Source organism: Rutilus rutilus, assembly GCF_951802725.1.
Source record: "Rutilus rutilus genome assembly, chromosome: 7".
Classification (NCBI taxonomy): Eukaryota; Metazoa; Chordata; class Actinopteri; order Cypriniformes; family Leuciscidae; genus Rutilus; species Rutilus rutilus.
In genome coordinates this window covers 35,639,005-35,659,496 of record NC_140221.1, presented here as the reverse complement: position 1 = coordinate 35,659,496, position 20,492 = coordinate 35,639,005, and the positions used below count along the sequence as shown (strand labels likewise).

General features: G+C 37.4%; 2 protein-coding genes across 3 annotated transcripts; both read right to left on the bottom strand.

Moving 5' to 3' along the window:
- Positions 1 to 1,848: 1,848 nt before the first annotated feature.
- Positions 1,849 to 10,927, bottom strand: nono (non-POU domain containing, octamer-binding). 2 transcript variants are annotated; one of them, XM_084413418.1, is made up of 10 exons: positions 10,758 to 10,927; positions 9,863 to 10,010; positions 9,564 to 9,757; positions 8,457 to 8,758; positions 8,272 to 8,367; positions 7,609 to 7,805; positions 6,273 to 6,457; positions 2,828 to 2,858; positions 2,507 to 2,586; positions 1,849 to 2,414 (listed from the first exon to the last, which is right to left on the bottom strand). In XM_084413418.1, the coding sequence occupies exons 2-10, from the start codon at positions 10,008 to 10,010 to the stop codon at positions 2,322 to 2,324; spliced, it is 1,326 nt and encodes a 441-aa protein (XP_084269544.1). In that variant the 5' UTR covers positions 10,758 to 10,927; the 3' UTR covers positions 1,849 to 2,321. The 2 variants fall into 2 exon arrangements, with proteins under 2 accessions (XP_084269544.1, XP_084269545.1); XM_084413419.1 differs by having other exon boundaries at positions 1,849 to 2,411.
- A 585-nt stretch (positions 10,928 to 11,512) lies between these two features.
- Positions 11,513 to 18,951, bottom strand: LOC311293209 (uncharacterized protein). The gene is made up of 6 exons (XM_084413307.1): positions 18,627 to 18,951; positions 15,295 to 15,453; positions 15,098 to 15,196; positions 13,381 to 13,451; positions 12,521 to 12,651; positions 11,513 to 12,277 (listed from the first exon to the last, which is right to left on the bottom strand). The coding sequence occupies exons 1-6, from the start codon at positions 18,763 to 18,765 to the stop codon at positions 12,043 to 12,045; spliced, it is 834 nt and encodes a 277-aa protein (XP_084269433.1). The 5' UTR covers positions 18,766 to 18,951; the 3' UTR covers positions 11,513 to 12,042.
- Between the last annotated feature and the right edge of the window lie 1,541 nt (positions 18,952 to 20,492).

The following is a 20,492-nucleotide window of genomic DNA, read 5'->3' as shown; positions in this document are numbered from 1 at the left end:
CTAGGTTAGAGACCTCCCCAGCACTTTTAAATAATTTAGGAGCTGAGACCTAGTCTTGACACTTAGGAACCTTTATGAATCACACGTATTCTTAAGTTTAGGAATAAGAGTAAAATTATGTAGTTCTTAGAATTTTTACAGACTTAAGACTAAAATTTGACTCTGAGTGGCTTTATACATACGGCCCCAGGGCTGCGTTTCTAAGCTCTAAGTGACAAAATGGTTATTAATGCCACTTAAAGGACTGAGAATCACTGCTTTAGAAAACATAGGCTATAGTGGCCACAACTAGGAAAATTGGCATCTTCACCCTTTATTCAAAATGATTGAAAATGTGTAAAGGTTTTATAAGCATATGCGTAGTTGTGCTTTGAGTCAATTGTTTTATTTGTGATAACAAATGTATGCCAAATTGTGCCGATATAATTTTTGGCCAGGTTGTTGTAGGCTACAAAGAAATTATGAACACATCCAAAAACAAGAGAACGAACGAAATATTAAAGGGTTATTAGTTATCTTAATTTACTCGCCCTCATGTCATTGCAAACCAATAAGACTTTTGTCCATCTTCGGAACAAAAATAATATATTTTGAATAAAATCTGAACAATTTGTGTCCCTCCATAGGCAGCTATGCAACTACCACTTTGATGCTTCACAAAGTTCATAAAGAGATCATAAAACGAACGTGCTGTCACACACGATAATGAACCTCATTGGTTCTCGCACGTCAAGCGAACATGCTTATTTATAGCTTCCGTTTACCACAACTGATGTGTGCCTTGATGAATGTTTATATGTGAATAAAAGCCTAAATTAAGTCTGTTCAGCATATAAAGGGTTCATGTCTGTTCATGATTCATGTCACAATTTGCGTAGCTGTCAGGGTGTAAATGATTTTCATTTTTGGGTGAACTTATAAACTTTGTAACCTTTAAAAACGTATGTTGCAGTCAATGTATGCCTTTTCCTGTGAGTTTTTTTTTTTTTTTTTTTAGCATTTCTTTGTTGTTGCATAAAATAAAACCTGCTGCTGTAGTTTACCCCTTTTTTTGGTAACCTTCCCTCATATAAAAAAAAAATACAATAGTTTCCTCATAGTTTGATGGTTTAATAAACTAAAAACAAATTCCCAAACCAATCACCTCCAGACATCACTTTTGGCCACTACTTTATAGAGAACAAAGCTGTATCTGGACTACTTTTATAGTGCTTTTGCATACTTTTCGGTGATAGAAAGCTCCAGTCTTTATGACTGCATAGAAAAAAGACCAGATAAATCTTTAAAAATTCTCCTTTGTGTTCCACAAAAGTCAGTTTGTCATACAGGTTTGGAACAACAGGAGAGTAAATTTACAATTTTCATTTTGGGCGGGGGAACAAAACCCTCTAAAATCCAGAACAATATCCAAAAGCTTCTAATTTTTAACAACTAGAAATGTTGCGTGATAAAAGAGAAATGCCCCAAAAATAATAAACATTAAAAAAATGCTCTTTTTATGAAAGTAAACCATTTGTTTGTGGCATCTAATGAATAGTAAAGATAAAAATGTTTTTTAATTTTAAATCAAGCGCTCTTGTGATTTTTTGTAATACTATGCCACTACCCAACAAATACTTTAGTAGCGAGTCCAATGGTAGCCGTTCTATGTAAAGTCCAGTCAAAGTCGGGCGACATTCATAAACCGTATTCAGGGTCCCACAGCAACCCGTCCTCTTAATCTTGGTAGTAGCAAATGCACAATAAGTGTTTTTGGAACATCTGTTTTGAAACTACAATTTCTTCCTTGAAACATCTCTCATGTGCAAAGACAAATTAAAATTCAAGAATGCTGCCAGTAACACTGAATGTATGTAACATGTAGTTGTGAATTTATTTAAAGTTGACTAGAAAGGCAAGCGTTGCAGAGGACAAGACGGACAAAGGCTAATCTCTACTTTAGAAAAGGAATTAATAAAAAAGAAGAAAATAGGGCTATACAAAGCTGAACGTCCACCCTGGAGTTGTTTCCATGCACAGATAAACCCTCGTTCCTAGGTGAAGACTCTTCAATAAGAAATCATAAGCATAAAGGTCTTTTACCCCAGAACTGGGCTCAATCAGTTTCTGGAAACATCCCTTAAGGCTCCTGCCGGGGATGGGAGATCATACAGAGCAACTTAAAACTTATACTTCTACCTGTTTAAAACATTTGCCTACACAAACTCATTTGTGAAAGTGAAATGCATACCCAGGCTCTACAAAACCACAATCTGCACTTAAAAATATTTTACAGTGTGTAAAAAAAACAAAACAAAAGGAAAGACATTTGGCTGGTGTTCTCAGAATCTGCGGCGTTTGTTGGGCCCAAAGTCCATAGGTCCAGAACGAGGGAAAGGAAGAGGAAGACCACCTGGATTCCCAGCAGACCCCTGCTGAAAGAGAGAGAGAAAGCAGCTTACAACACTGTACTCTTTGCATGCTGCCCTGAAAGTTGTCAGTGTGTGTGTTGAGAGATCTGTAGTACCTCACTGGAAGCCATGCCGGCAGCTCCTGCTGCTGTGGGATTTCCACCCATCGGGCTCCTGTTTATAGCCATTCCCTGACCTTTCAGCCCAAGAGAGAAAGAGAAATGTTAGGCTCACGTGGGTAATAAATTAAAAATATTGACAAAAAGTGAGAATCTATCAATAGTTCATAACAAAAATGAATAAAAGACAAATCATGGAAGGATTAACCACACAATTTCTGTAAGTCTACAGTAGGGTGAAAGAACAGGATCTTTAAGCCCTTGCTATGACACTCCAAGATGGTTTTTTTGTATGTGTGTAGAGTGACTATTTCTTACCTCCCATTTGCATCCTCATGTCTGGATCCCTCTGAAACAGCAAACATACAGTTCATGAATTTAAAATGCAGAGTTTCATTACAACCAAACTATAAACATGTCAATAAGAGATTCTTTCATTTGATCTTTTTATTTAAAGGGATAGTTCACCCAAAAATGAAAATTGTCATCATTTCCTCATCCTCATGTTGTTCCAAACCAGCAAGACTTTCATTCATCTTCGGAATACAAATAAAGATATTTTTGATGAAATCGGAGAGATTTCTGTGTCTCCATTGAAAGTCTACGCAACTACCACTTTCAAGCCCCTGTAAGGTAGTAAAGACATCATTGAAGTAATCCATGTGACTCCAGCGAATTAACCTAAATTTTTTAAGTGACGCGAGTGCTTTGATTGCGGCCAAAAAACAACAACATAATTTACCACTTTACGTACACTGTAAAAAATTATCGTAATTTTAACGGTAAAAGACTGTAAAAATGCTACAGTGAAAAACTGTTAATTGGTTAACAGAAAGTTTCCGTACTATATACGGTAAATAACTGTGATAGATCTAACGGTACATTTAATGTAATTTTACTGTAACATACCGTTAAATTTACAGTTTTTGAAAGTGAAAAAACAACTCATTGTATCATTTACAGTGAAAAACCGTAAATTGACATTCCCACAATTCCCTGTGACACTTCACATTTGATATATTTTTGTTGAAATAACTATGTTTGTTTCTTCATAGTTTTCTTCGTTTTTTCTAATCAGTTATGTACATTAGGGGTTTATGTTACATTTAATGTTGTTAAATTAATGTTTATTGCATTTTTAAAATTTCATGTGTTACCATGATGGTGTTTAATGTTTGTGTGAATGACACTGTGCAGCTTCTATATATATTAGTATTAACTTGCTTGTGGAAGAACTGCTTATGTTGAGCTTTGATTGATCATGTGACTCTCATCACTGCTGTGATTGGTGGTTATCAGTGTAAAAAACAGATATTAATACTTCAATAGGATGGTAAATTAACATTATATCATATTACCGAAATCCAATGTTAAATATACAGTTTTTTTCCGTAAAAACAACGGGAAGAAAGACCAAAAGCTGCCAGAAAATTACCGTTTTTTTACGGTTTTTTTTTTTACAGTGTACAAAATATTAATTTCCAATGTGCGTTTACGTGTGCTTTCACGTCAAAAACATGCATGTGTCGTGGTGCTCTCGTGAACGTGCATTAAAGATTCAGGCATGAAAATAGGTCAGGGGTAAAAAAGGTGAGAAGGATGCGGGCATGCGGCATATATACCCCCCACCCCCCAAAAATGTAATGAGTGAGTAACGTGTAAGAGTTAACTCGAACAGATGAAATTCTGACTTATTAATAAAATTGAATTATACTCCATAGTGATAAATGCCCCCCAAAAACCTGTAAGCTGCATTGGCATAGTATTACCAGTGTTTGTCACAGGACTTTTGGATCACTGTGATGAGTGGACCTCTGGCACTCTAGGGGGGTTCGGGGGCATGCTCCCCCGTAAGAAAATTTTGTGCTTTTTAATGTTAAATTCATCAATCTGGTGCAAATTAAACAAAGAAATTTTCAAAACTCTTTTAGTTACAGTGTCTGTACTGCTACAATAATAGTTATAATATTAATCCCATGATAGTAATAGCCATATATTGTAAAACAAATGCATTAAAAAATAGAGGAAACTTTCATAATTAGTTTTGTACTAATTTCTATACTGGAAAGAGTATATTTCTATACTTCACATTAAAGATGTGATTGGGCTAGCCCAGTGTAAATCAATAAAAGAACCAATGGGCCGCTGATCTACGTGTTTCATCGGGTGTCAGAGAAAAAAAAAAACTATTTACTACTATTTATCACTTATTAAAAATGCCCCAAACCAGTCGTCTGTATGATAATCTGAAACAAGGGCTGGTGAGCCGTTGTCCTGCCTCACTTCACAGATGCTGAGTGAAAGGAGAATTATAGAATGAAAGGATACTCATTTATATGACACTTTATTCATCAGGAGAACAGCTCGTTCCGCGCGTCATACGTCGTCCTTTCAGTTTCGGTTTTCAATCGATCAAGTTTTTTCACGTTCTCTCTGTAAACCACCCCTTTCAATCCGATCGAAATTATTTGTAATAGAGCTGACACTTTAAGTTTTTTACGGGTTATGTACTTGTTATTAATGTTTTTATGAAATATCTCTAGTGAATGCATTATCATATCACCGTATTATTTACCGCCATGCGAGCCACAAATTAAAGCTTGGCGAGCCACATGAGGCTCGCGAGCCGCGCAATGAATAACACTGCTCACTGTTACTTGTTCCTGCTCGCTCAGCGATCACGGCGCCCGCGCCCGCTCGCGATATCATCTCGCCCACTATGTCAAAATGTAAAAATAATGCCATTGGCAACATTGCTGTCTGTATCTGACAGGACAGTTAACATTGTAAACTAACTTACCTCAGGCTTGCTTTCCGACGTGCGGTTCTTTGATCGGCAGTTGTCAGACTTTGAAAACATTTCTGCCCTAACGTTACTCTGACTCATATTGGCTGTCATGTTTCGGCATTAGGAATGATGATTGTTTTTTAAAGCTGCGAAGTTTATGGTAACTTTATAGGGGATAAATGCTGGCCTCGGCCTCGACCACGACCCCCCCCCCCAATAAATATTTTCTCATCGGATCTGCACAAATCACGTAGGTGACCCTTTTAGGTTTTAAAACGGCGATTTTCGCCGAAAGGTGAGGAGTTTTCATGCCTGAAGATTAATAATTTGTAATTAAAGTGGTAAATATTTTCTTTTGCGCAAACAAAGCTCTCGCATTGCTTCATAAAATTGATGTTAAATCACTGGAGTAACATGGATTGCTTTAATTCTTTTCTACCTTTCTGGAAAGTGGCAGTTGCGTAGACTGCCAATGGAGGGACAGAAAGCTCTCAGATTCCATTAAAAAGATCTTCATTTGTGTTCCGAAGATGAACGAGTCTTACGGGTTTGAAACGACATGAGGGTGAGTTTGTTTGTTTGTTTATAGTTAAACGCCATGTCAGCTACCCCGGCTATATTTATGACGAGGAAGAGATTAAAAAAAGAATGATTAAAATAGGTTTTAAAATGTTATCTTAGATAATTATAAAACTAGATCTGGTCTTCATGTTCTGGGTAAGTAAATGACAAGTTTCATTTTTAGTGAACTAACACTTCACTAACACACAAGGCTACATGCTAATATTTTAATGCGTTATTTCCTTAATTAACAATAACACTAATAATGTTTTTATTTTCAAACATTTAGATAAAAAAACTACTAATATAAAATAGTTACAATAGTTTATGCTATGGTGCAGAAATTGGTACCGACTACTGAAATATATTGTTACTACTGTGTAGTGCGAAAAACCTCAGGGAATTCAGACTCACTTTCTCAGAGAAGTTTCCTCCCTGCCCCTGCTGCCTCCTCATCAGTTCCTCGGAGTGGGCACGGAGCTCCTCCTCTCTCCTCCGTCGCTCTTCCTCCTGACGCAGCTCCATCTGTTTCCGTTTCTGCACCTCCTGGCTATGAGCCTCCTCCATTCTCCTCAACTCTTCCTGTCTGCGCAAGAGATCTGAAGCAGAAGAGAGAGAGACGTGACTGTGATTGCTGACTAGGGATATGCGTATCTACATTCTCAAAACAGACTGTCTGTAGGTTGCCTGAATAACTATCCATTTACATAGGCTGGTTTTAGGGTCACCTGACCATGCTTGGCTTCAAAAACTGCAAGATGAAGTACAAAGTGTTTTGAGATGTGATTTTCAACTTCAGATTAAAAACAACGCTCATGATGGGACACAAAAACAGGACAAGACCTGGCACAATGGCCAAATACATTTGTCTGAATGGGTATCGGTGCTTAAAAGGCATTGAATTTGAAGACTGCTTTTTACAGTAAAAAAAAAGTTTTAATATGCAAAATGTATAACAGCAAATGCCAACCACGTATTACATGATCTTTGCCCTAATTTTCCGTTTGCAGACAGTTTGTGCCAAAAGCTCAAAACCAGAGACAATACAAAATCACTGAGTTTGTTTTATTATCAAAGAAGAAATCTTTGCAAGAAGCAGCGATGTCTGAGACTGAGAGATATTTAACAGATTAAATATCTAGACCTGTCTGCGATCCAAGTCCTGTAGTGTGAAATGCGTGCTGACTGGAACTGATACCAGCTATGACAAACAGTTAGTGTAGTGCAAAAAGAAAAGCAGTCCAATGTCTTTGAAAGTCACAATGTATGGGCGGCATAAAGTACAATCAATTAAAGCATGCAAATAAAAAAAGTGATGCAGTGGGGGAAAAAAAGTTTTGAAAGCAATTATTTTTAGTCAAGCTCTAAAAAGGTTCACCAAACTGGGGTTGGCAAACCTGTGAGGATTCATGAGGGAAACGCAGGATGTTTTTCAGATGATGAAAACCTAATAATAAATCAAATCATAAAAAAAATATTTAAAAAAACCCTTTCATATTTTATTTGATTACTTGCATGTCATGTGACCATTAAACCAACACCAGAGCATTAACCATGAACATGCAAATGTGTTAATTTTATTGAAATATTAACTTAAAATGTCACAGGGTAATTCAAGTAAATATTTTAGGTCAAATGGTTTTGGCTGACAAAAAGTTTGGGAATACCTGTTCTGAAAGATGATTGAAGACGAATACGTTTTTTTTTAAGGTTAACTACTTCCAAAAGATGTTAATCTGCATGTGCTCACCTTGTCTCATCAGCATGACTTGGTGCTCATGACGTGCTGCTTCCATTTCGGTCTCCAGCTTCTCTTGAGCCTCTTTGATGTTTCGATCAACCTGGTCGAACTGCTGCTTTTCCATTTCCATTAAGGCCTTCCAGCGCATTGCATACTCGTACTCAAACGAACCTGGCTGGGCGAACCGGGGTGGCTGCTCACGCTCTCTAATGGACATATAGAAAAAGACATGTTAGTTTATTTTTAAAGCTGTGTAATAAGCTGGATAATGCAGTCCACTGGTCATCACCACAAGAAAATAACAGTGTGAGACCCTTTTGCTTTGTTCTCCTGATGAATGTAAAGTCTCCTCACTTTTTTATTAGAATGTAAAATTATAAAGACATAAATCCCCACACCCTTTTGAACACTTACCTTCCATTTACATACTTACATGATACAGATTAAAACTTTTTTTTTTTTTTTTTTGAATAATTAAAAGGTAGTACTCACAATTTTTGAGAACATCTAGAAAAATAAAATAATCCATTACTTTGTACATTTCCATGCCTGAAATACAATATTCTAAATATTTCCAAGTCTTCATGGAAACATGGATAATGATGCAGTGAACAGTCTGGTGATGCATTAACATTTACAAATCAATGCATATGAGACAACGAACAAACTCACTTGTGAAATATTGGGTTTTTATTAATAAGTCTCTCAGGAAGCCCCTCATCCTCATCAAGCTGATCCATCGGCTCAACGGTAACAGGCCGGGGGAATCTGAGATTGGGAAAGAAAGTCTAACTAAGTAAACCAACTACCATTAACGCAGAGTATTAATGATGAGAGCAGCAGAAACACAGACTCACGCAGTGAGAAGAAAGGCTCCATCTCCGCAACGGTCCAGAGCTTTTCTAGCAGACGGTTTGTTGGCAAACTCCACAATGCCCTTCCCAGTTGGCCTGCCACGGTCATCGACAATGACAATGGCCCGTTCGATTGGACCGAACATGGAGAAGGCCTCCTCCAGGAGCTCATTGGACACAAACTGAGGCAGGTTCTTAACCGTCAGTGCAGCGCCATGGGTGGCAAAACGCACACGGATCTGGCGACCACGGAAGACGGTGTCGTCCAGTTCTGCTTTTGCTATGTCCGCAAGCGTCTTCGTTTCCTAATGAGGAGAAAGCAGCAAGTCAGGGTTAATGTTGCATTGGTTATTTGCTGCCTGAGAACTGATACGTCATTGAAAACAGGAAAATGTATGATCTCATTATATAATAGAAATATGATCTAAAGCCAATTTATTAGCTAAAAAAAACCATCAAACATGGTTAATTGACTGACAATGCAAAATGCAGTTTTAGTTATGAATACATTTTGTCAGGTCAGGATTATTGAAAGTAAAAACAACAATCACTAGGGGTGGGTGATACGACCAAAATCTTATTTCACAATCAGAAGTTTTCACAATAACAATATAGTTTAAACATTTTTTAAATTAAAAATAAGAACCAAGATGCAAAATACAAACAACAGGACAAATTCAATAGAACAAAGACAAATCAATCAAACTTTGTCTTTTTCTGTCTTTTGTTGTTTGATAAACGGCAGCAGGTTTATTAGGATGCTGTCACTTTAAGACCTAATGCATAGATATAACATACTGACACATATCAGGTTTTCAGCCAACCGTTTATGTTTGGTTTACATAAATACTCCACACAATGGGCATTTTAAAAATAAGCCACGAAAGAGAACTGAATTCTGGATTGCATGCTGAGAGGCAGCTTTCTGCACTTAATAACCACTCTTTATTTTAAAGAGTCAATAACTTTAAGTAGTACTGTGTTACATGGATACACGTACATATCGATAAAACTGATTTAGCAAAATCTCTAACGACAGACACTTCATGAGTTATATCGTCATACCGCCCAAAGTGCTTTTTTGCCTAGGTGATGGCTGGTCAAACTCACCAGCCTGATGAAGCCAAAGCCTCGGTCCTTGTTGATGAAGATCTCAGAAGGTTTGCCATACTTGGAGAAGAGCTTTTCCACATCATCCTCTGTGGTTCCAGTGGGAAGGTTCCCAACAAACAGCCGACTCCTCTGTGTGTAGGTTTTCTCTCCAGGCTTCCTGAAGTTCTGCAGGTCTATAGTGAAAGCAGCATCTGTAGGAGACAAAGTTCAGTCAGCAGCAATCACTTCAATATAAAGCCAAAGATCTGTGCGAAGGATAAAGTTTTGTGGCAGTGTTGTGTAAAACTGTTGCTTACTCGGGCTACTCTGCTCTCCAGCATCAGTGTGTTGTCCATTGCTGTCGGCTCCTGAGGGCTTCCTCTGCTGCTCTTGTTGGGGGTTGGGCTGCTGTCGGGGAGGGCCGTGATTCTGCTGCTCTGAACGTGGTCCTCTGTTTCCTTGCATCTTTTAAAGCACAGGAATCATCAATACAAACTTTTTAAAGAAGATGATTTCCAAAACCTGAGAATAATACTCATTCAAAAGTGTAAACAAAGCCATGATGGATGTTGTTTGGCTGATGTAAGAGGAATCTCTGGTATTCCAATATATTTGATCATTCTTTTAGCATCATTCAGTGAAACGCTTAATGGCAAAATCTACATTGGGCATACAATGTGAACACATAAACAGGAGACAATGAAAAGCAACAAATAGTTAATCTGATTACATTACATCATTTAAAATATATCACAACAGAGCTTTTTTTCTATCATTGGTCATGTTATTTCAATCTATTCATTAATGTATATTTAATAGCCAATGTCTTAATTCATAACTGTTCTTTAATAGACATTTTCATAAGAGTGTGATTTCACTATTTGCGGGTGCAATTTGGTGCCTTTGTTTTCAATTATTGTTTGATTCTTCGCTAATTACTTCTTTGTTCGCTGTTCAATTTTCATCAATTAAGAATGAATTACTTTTAATAATGAGTGTGAATTACTGCATGCATGTATAAATTAATTATTGTCTGGTTTCTTTATTAATGAGCGTTTATGGGTTTTCAAAGTGAAGCCTGAGCCGGCCAAACACTCAACGCAACGAATAGCACGGGCTCATCTCCAGCTGATGTGCACTAACACATTCATTCGGGAATAAAAACATGCATCATATGCAGAGAATATAAGAGAAATATAAGTGACTAAATACCTTCAATAAGTGTTTTTAACCCGCTTCAGTAACACACGCAGCGTTGATCACAAAGGGGAGAAGGGCGGATCGCCGTACACCTCAACGTGCTGACTGCTCTAACAGCTCACTGGCTGGCGCCGGGTGTTCCGGCGTACGCTTTGCCGCTTTCGATTGGTCGGTTTTACGTCAAGAAAATTACGTTTACATGTTACAAATGTTTCATTGGCCGTCGTCGTTTTTAAACAACAGGAAATGACGAGGGGGAAAAACAAGTTAGTGAGCGGCGTGGATTGATAAAAGCTTAAAACAGGATTGAAAGTTGCCTAGCGCCGCCCAGTGTTGAGGAAGCGCAGTCAATAAAACAAGGGTCGATTTCATAAAAAAATTTTACTCACTAAGAGTCTATGAGTCTATTAACTGACAGTGCTTCAGTAAAAAAAAAATGCTTTTTTAAATTTTATATTTGTGCACAGTATAAGCCCTTCCATTTGCTTTTTTTATATCATCATATACATTTCTGAAACGTTATCTAATTGGACAGAAAGTGAGACGAAGTAGTGAAATCATGTTCAGTTAATTGAGATGTTGTGGTAAAAGATATGATATCCATCTATTACATCAACTAATATCTAATATATCAATACATTTATGATGAGGATATAAAATTGTACTGCATAACAGAAATTACCCACATAAACCTGGCTATTTCTACAACCATAACTATGTAATGTGTAGTGAGACAACAAACAAACAAAAAAACAAAAACAAAAAAAAACAGATAAAAAAAGCTCCTTTAATAAACTGCATTCACACATGACAGACTGGAAAGATATGTTTGTATGACACTCTCAAGAAACATCACATAAGCATGTACAGCATATACTAAAAATAAACCTAGAAAAACAAATTACTGTCACAATAAACTCATTTTAAAAATGGCCAGATCCGATAACAGATCCTTTCTTCAAATTCCTCCAGGACACATGTGGTATAAAACTGAACACAACTGCCACAGGGGAAAAGGATTAATGTCTGCTTTTACTTTGGATCAAAAAAATAAAAAATAAAAATCGGATCTTTCTATTTACCAAAACCGCTTACAGAAACCATGTCCAATGGGGACCAAATACAGCAGTAATATTACCACAGGTCTACTCAGCTAGACAAGTCCCTCAGTCCATCAAAACCTAAACAATAATTTGATCAGATATGTCAATTTATGCCAATGCAATAAAACCAGCTAAATCCAAACCATTCTGCACTGTGTTAAATCAGATGAGGCCAATTTGAAAGTCTGTTCATTTTATTTGAGTTTAACTCTCTTTGCTCCTTCCTTATAGTCCTCCCGGTTGAGTTTGTAGCCCCAGTGCTGTAGAGTCTGTCTGACCACCGGGGAAACACTGGAGTTGTCATAACCACAACCGGACCGGACCACTTTTGTGATGAGATTTTGCCGCCACCGACCTTTGACTCCTGCACATTTGGCCCAGCGACTGATCTGCCGTGCATCATCCATTGTTCGTCTGCCCTGGTAAAACCTGCTGGGAAGACAGAACATGAATGTGTAAAAGATAAAGATAAAAATAAATAAATAAATAAAAGCTATATAATAGCTTATAAATAATATATTTCCTATGCAGAGCAAAGGTGAGGGGAACTGCTCGGGTAAAGAATAGCTTTTAGTGCTGTCTTCTTCTAATAGTGGTCACCCCTTCAACGGTCCCAACATGCATGTATTTGGATTCACACGGTAGTGTAAAGTGAGTTGCAGCAGCTCTTGCCTGCAGTACCACTGGAACCAGCCGTATGGATCCTGGGTCACGATCCACCCACTGCTTTCCCACATCTCTAGACTGCCTCCACATTTTACATTATAGGTGTTCACGTTTTCCCTGTACGTGGATGAAGCCACCTGAAATAAACCCAGATCGTTTAAAAAACAACACCACCAAAACATTAAAAATAGAACTTCTAAATAGAAAATCTTAAATACTCACAACACATCCACAAAAGTTTCAATTACATCTTAAATACGTGCATACAACAGCATCTCCAAGTTGGAGCTGAATATGCTGTTTATGAAAACCATAAATGGTGTTTGCTAGCTTGTAGCAATCTAGATGTTGTCAACTGCAGTACTGTGTGTGGTAATCTAACTGTTATCAACCATTCATTCATTTTTATTTTAAGTGCAAGCGAGGTCTTGTGGCTAAATACAATTTCATGGTTTTCTCTTTTGCGTGAGACTCTCTTACCACATGCTCATAGCCCTGAGCTTCAATCTAAGGGAATTAAACCACTCAAATGACCAGTTAACATAATATACTGCTTAAAACAACACAAGGCACTTACCGCATAAAAAATTACAGTAGAAAAGTAAAAATGATTTAAATGATAGTTATAAAAAGAAGTATTAATACAGTATTATAAAACAGTCCATGAACTGATCACAAAGAGCTCCACTGTGATCTGAGGCAAAATTAGTCAACTGAATAAAACACACACACACACACACACACACACACACACACACACAAAGGGAGTACATTCAGCTCTTCTCTGCTACAGACACTCAAAATAAAATCTTTGTTAATTTTGTCAAAAGCTTTAACTTTTAAAATGTAATCATAAAGAATAACACCTGTTTAGAGATGTTTAGTCCATCCAACCAGTCTTCGGGAAGCTCCTGCCAAACATCTTTGTAATGTTTCTCTGTTAAAAGAAAAAAAAACCATCTGGCAATACTTCAACATTTACAGTTAAATGCATAATAATTGCAACACATTTGAGTACATAACCAACCTCGCTGCCTCCAAAAGGACACGTGGAGTGGCTTTGCAATCAGAAATGAAAAAAAAGAAGGGAAAAAAGGTATTTTCTTCTGTCCCTTGCTCAAGTCTGAATCAAGTCACAAGTACATGTGACAAACTTTTTAGGAGGAAAGTACACAGTAAATCATTTGATCTATTTCTACGTGACATTTTTTCTTGTCCAAGTGAAAATAGATTTCTTCAAATTGGTCAAAATCATTTGGAGTTATAAATGATACATTTCTATGTGCAAATCCGATTATTTGTGTGTCCTATTGGAATCTGATCTAAATTATTGACATGTCCGTACTGTGTAGATCTGATTTGTGAGTCCCGTGGCGCTCTTTCATTTTCCGGAATATCTGTATTGATTTCTATGTCATCATTTACTCACACTCAAGTTTTTCCAAACCTGTATGAGTTTATTTGTTCTGCTGAACACAGAAGAAGGTTGTCTGTAACCAAACAGTTGTGGGGCACCATTGACTTCCATAGTGTTTTTTCCCCCATACTATGATAGTCAAACAACTGTTTGGTTACTTCAAAATACCTTCTTCTGTGTTCAGCAGAAGAAAGAAATTCGAAAAACTTGAGGGTGAGTAAATGATGACAGAATTTTCATTTTTGGGTGAACTAAGTGGTTTTGCAATCACAAATTGGTCAAAAGTCTATTTGGTATTACAGAAACTTTCTATCTTAAGTCTTAAGTTAAGTTAATTTATGATTTTTCACAAATTTGTATCGCAGAAGCAAATCTTAACTTAAATCTTAGCAAATTCTTATCCTATCTTACAAAATCTCATCTTATCTGTAGTTAGGAAACCTTAAATCGCTCCATCGAGTTCGGTAATCAACTCTCAGGTCTGTTACCAAGCAACCAACGATACACAAGCAGCTGCTGAGAAGTAAACTCTAGAAATTAAAAATGTACTTTTAATTAAGTGCTGGAAAAATATAAGTTTGGATAGGCTAGATAGAAAAGGCAAAGCTTATCACTATATTTAGTGGGAGTACGTAATTATTTATGTGTTTTGTTGTCAAAGTGCAGCGCATCATTTGGGTGTTCAAAAAGTCTTTCCACCATCAAACATCGCAGTTCTTGATATCATTTTAAAAAAAATTAACCCCATTCTTAGATGGCTATTGTTATGTGATTTTTATGTTTATGTTGGCTTTTTTGGCTAATTGGTTAATTTTGAAGTTAGGACACCATTGGGGTTATCCTAACCGTAAGACAGTTTTTAGGATTTTTGTTGGGATGCTTCTGTAATACCCTTTTCTTACCAGTATTTAAGATAAGATTAAGCACTTCAGAAATGTCATTCTGTAATAGCTTTTGTCCTAAATGGGGTTTTAACTGAAAGTGCCATGGTTACCAAACAGATAAGATAATATTCTAAAGTTAGGATCTTTCTGTAATACGCCCAGATGTGCAAAGCTGTATTTTCCCTGTAGTTTGCTGCATTTATTCTACCATCTGAAAAATAAAAATAAAAATAAATGCATCTGAAAATCAATTAAACCAACTTAAATCATTATGAGACATACTTGTGATACTGGAGTAGATGGGCCTGAAATAGGTACCCCCAAAACTGCCTGCCTGTAAAACCTCTTTGGGAGTCATGTTAGGTGTGAACTCTGGGTAGTCTGCAACAACAGAGAAATGAAAAGATAGTGAAAAAAAAATAGTGAGTGAATGAATGAATAAATGACAAAACTATACTACAAAACATTCTTAACTTCACCTTCAAACACAAGTTGTCCTTTCTCATTTCTCTTTATTTCAGATGTATTTTTGCCATCATCTGAGTTGTTTTTCTCATCCTTCTTTTTTTTCTCTTTGTCCTTGTCTTTGCCAGAGAGCTTCACTTTAGTTTTTGTAGAGTCAGCTTTACCATCGGGAGCTGAATATCAGAGAAAAACAGTTTACAAAACACAGTCTCTTAACACTAAATAATGTTGCTGACCTAAAAAGCCTTGATCTCTGAGACATCAATGTAAAATATGCAAATTATGAGAAAGAAAAATACAAAAAAAGTCTGTCAAGAACATATCATATTCAATATTCAATACCCATACCATAATATAAAGTACCCTATATATATATACAGGGTGGGCCAACACCGTAATAACATGGGAATGGTTGGTGATATTAAAGTCCTGTTTGTGGCACATTAGTATATGTGAGGGGGCAAACTCCTCAAGATGGGTGGTGACCATGGTGGCCATTTAGAAGTCGGCCATTTTGGATACAACTTTTGTTTTTTCAATAGGAAGAGGGCCATGTGACACATCAAACTTATTGGTAATGTCACAAGAAAAACAATGGTGTGCTTGGTTTCAACGTAACTTTATTCGTTCATGAGTTATTTACAAGTTTCTGACCACTTATAAAATGTGTTCAATGTGCTGCCCATTGTGTTGGATTGTCAATGCAACCCTGTTCTCCCACTCTTCACACACTGATAGCAACACCGCAGGAGAAATGCCAGCACAGGCATCCAGTATCCGTAGTTTCAGGTGCTGCACATCTCGTATCTTCACACCATAGACAATTGCCTTCAGATGACCCCAAAGATAAAAGTCTAAGGGGGTCAGATCGGGAGACCTTGGGGGCCATTCAACTGGCCCACGACGACCAATCCACTTTCCAGGAAACTGTTCATCTAGGAATGCTCGGACCTGGCACCCATAATGTGGTGGTGCACCATCTTGCTGGAAAAACTCAGGGAACGTGCCAGCTTCAGTGCATAAAGAGGGAAACACATCATCATGTAGCAATTTCAAATATCCAGTGGCCTTGAGGTTTCCATTGATGAAGAATGGACCCACTATCGTTGTACCCCATATACCACACCAAACCATCACTTTTGTTGTTCCAACAGTCTTGGAGGGATCCATCCAATGTGGGTTAGTGTCAGACCAATAGCGGTGGTTTTGTTTGTTAACTTCACCATTCACATAAAAGTTTGCCTCATCACTGAACAAAATCTTCTGCGTGAACTGAGGGTCCTGTTCCAATTTTTGTTTTGCCTATTCTGCAAATTCTGTGCGCCGATCTGGGTCATCCTCGTTGAGATGCTGCAGTAGCTGGAGTTAGTAAGGGTGCCATTTGTGAGTAGCTAATATCCGCCGAAGGGATGTTCGACTAATGCCACTCTCCAGTGACATGCGGCGAGTGCTACGCTGTGGGCTCTTGCTGAATGAAGCTAGGACAGCCACTGATGTTTCTTCATTAGTGACAGTTTTCTTGCGTCCACATTTTGGCAAATCCAACACTGAACCAGTTTCACGAAACTTAGCAAGCAGTTTGCTGACTGTAGCATGGGAGATGGGTAGTCTCGTAGGGTGTCTTACATTGAAATCTGCTGCAATGACCCGGTTACTGCGTTCACCAGATATCAACACGATTTCGATCCGCTCCTCACGTGTTAACCTCTTCGACATGTCAATGGCTATGAACAAAGAGAAACTTGTAAATAACTCATGAACGAATAAAGTTACGTTGAAACCAAGCACACCATTGTTTTTCTTGTGACATTACCAATAAGTTTGATGTGTCACATGGCCCTCTTCCTATTGAAAAAACAAAAGTTGTATCCAAGATGGCCGACTTCTAAATGGCCACCATGGTCACCACCCATCTTGAGGAGTTTGCCCCCTCACATATACTAATGTGCCACAAACAGGACTTTAATATCACCAACCATTCCCATGTTATTACGGTGTATCCATATAAATGGCCCACCCTGTATATAAAATATATCAAAATATAATTTATTCACTGTTTTAGCATTATTTTGTGACTATAAAACAATCCAATGCTCACTGACCAGGGTTTTTGATGAGAAAATAATCGTCAGTAAAAAAATGCATATTAGGTATAATGAGATCAAATATTGTAACTATAAGTAACACTATCCAACAGCTAGTTGGTAAAGTTTCAGTGCGAGGCAATAGGTGCATGCGTACTTGCACTATGCCATTTTGTGGTATAAATAGTGTGAGTTGTGTGTTCGCACTGAAAATTCCCAAAAGAAAAATTTCACTTTAAATACCCGGATGATGCACTTAATTAACTGAAAAATGGAGGGACTATTAGACTTCCAAGTCGCCTGACTATGATGTGTTCCTCATCATTATGATTAGCTGATTACCCTAACACCTGCTGTAAAAAGCTGTATAAAACTCCTAGATAACTTATAATTTTCCCCATCTCACGTTGTCTGGAGTTTTTTGTCACCTAAAATTTCTTGGAAAGATAATTTTGCAGTGTTTCGTCAGTAGAACAATCCAAAAACACATTAAATAACAGTACAACCCACTGAAGAGATGTACATAGCATCGCTTTCATTCCCGTTAAAAAACCCCCCAAAGATAGTATAATGATAAAAGTTAGACGTGCGTGAGGACTGCAAATGTGAACAGAGCAATAAACTGCAATGTCATTGTCCGTAATGCAAGACGCCTGAGACAGTGCTACAGGGAGACAGGAAGGACAGCTGATCATCCTTGCAAATGCCTCGGTGGAAGAGTGGGGTGGCATCTCACAGCAAGAGCTGGCAAATCTTTCTCAGTCCATGAAGATGAGATGCACTGTATGTAGGACTTAAAGCAGCTGGTGGCCACACCACCTACTGACTGACAACTCACTCACTGCTACTTATGATACGGACCCCTGCTCTGTGTTCAGGGACTCATTATTCAATTTCTGTTCAAATGTTTGTGAAATTTGTTCCGTTTACGTCTCAGTTGTTTAATCTTTTTAAGTTCATACAAATATAATAAGAAATTTGGGGGAGGGAGAAGCGGTTGAAAGTGGGAGGACGTTTTTTTTTTTTTTTTTTTAAACGTCTGAGTATAGTATTTTAATAAACACAAAAATATAACAATAATAGATTCTTGTTGATAATGTGAGGCAAACTGTTTCATTAACGTGGAAGATGTGAAAACGTAGTTCATAAAAGTAGTTTCACAAACGCTAACTGTCACTGTGATTAGATAGATAGATAGATAGATAGATAGATAGATAGATAGATAGATAGATAGATAGATAGATAGATAGATAGATAGATACCGCGTGATTTCTTGACTGCGCTGCTCTTTTCTCCGTTTTTGTCTTTTATTTTCTGTCTCTTCTTCTCAGGCGCCTTTGAATCATCCAGACCAGTTTTTCTTTTCATCTTCTTACTGTCTTTTTCATCCTCGTCACTCATATCTGAATGCCTAACGTAGCGGAATCAGATTGGTTTGATGAGAAATGGGTTCTGTAGACACAAGGACACTTTGCTTAGAAAATGAGCTAGGACTTAACCAAAGATCTTATAACTCAACTACATAGACAGGTTCTTGACAACAGCCGATTCCGCGTTTACACAACACAGTGTAGTGCGCATGCTCACACATGACCGGCTTGCCTGCATAACATAAGGGGCTTTCGGAACCTGAGGCTGTTCCTACAACTATTGGCGAAAGTACCCGGATGTCGGCGCGTTCGCACAGCAGGGACTAGGACCTATTTTAGTACTCCACGTGCATGCGTATGTTATAAAAGTTTTTCTTAAAATTCTAATTTAACATTTTATTTTAATTACATTATTTTAATATGAATGTAATATTGAACGTTTGGTTTCTGTACCAGGAAATGTTCTGGTAATTATTATATTTTTTAATTCATTTGTTTGTTTTGGCTATTTTTGTTTGTTTATGTCTGTTTATTATTATGCTGAAGGTGCTCTTCGCATATGTCGGTCAAAAATTAACGAAATTATTATTTTTATTTCAAATAAATAATGTAGGCTACTATATTTTAGATAGCTAATGTTTTTTTATTTATATGTTGTATTTTTAGGGGATTTTATGGTACTAAATTATATTTACGCTGTATTTATAATCCATTTATTCACTTTTTGAGCATAGACCTGAAAATTTCATTTCCAACTTAAACTGTTGTAAATCTTGAATGCTTTAGAGCACAGACTTAAGTTTGATCTCTTTTCAAAGACGGCACTTGCCAGATTATTGCTGCAAGTTTTAAAAAGTGAACTTTAAAAAAAGTTACAGAATTTTATGTTTATTGTTATGAAAAATGTACTATGTTCATTTTTATATGAAATATTTATTTTCAAAAACATGTTTTACTCTAAAACTGTGAGAAAATCAAAGCCATGAATCTAAAAAAGTTATGTTAAAAAATTGAGCCTATCTAAAAAATAAATAAAAGAGCTTTCAGTAAGATTTTGTTTGGCCGCAACAAAAGTTTTCACTAGATGAAATTCGTCTCCCATTCATTTCCAATGCGGTCATTTTTGAAAACCTGTTCGAATCATGTCTGTCTGTCTGTCTGTCTGTCTGTCTATCTATCTATCTAAGCTGTTTTCTTCTTGCTTCTTTATTTAAAATGACAATTGTGTATCTCTTTGTGTATCAAAGAGACTTATATAATACTATTTTTACAGCGTAGGCAGTGGATGATGCCTCACACTTGGAAACTTGGCAGTATTTCTGATGTTGGCCTTTGCTGGTCTCTTCACTTTGTTTCTGAGGGTTTAAAGTTCCATAGTCTTTGGTAAGTTTAATCAAATCTCTGTTGATGGATAACCAGGACAGGATTCGAACTGGCGTTTCCAGCATTAAATACCCGGGCGTGCTTACAAGGATGCAGTCTCTAGCTTTCTTCTAGGCCAAGGGAGTGAGGTTTACCTGCACAGCTCTTTACTAGCTGGCCTCCATTACACTTACCCCCTATACCTGTGAGGTAATGGAGGTCAGCTAGTAAAGAGCTGTGCAGGTAAACCTCACTCCCATCCAGGTCACGGCACTAATGTAACCCCCCCGGTTCTGCTCGCACCACTCCAAGCAGGCCAGGAGAGTGAGGTTTACCTGCACAGCTCTTTAGCTGGCCTCCGTTACATAGACTAATGTATTTCTGCTGAATTTTGTG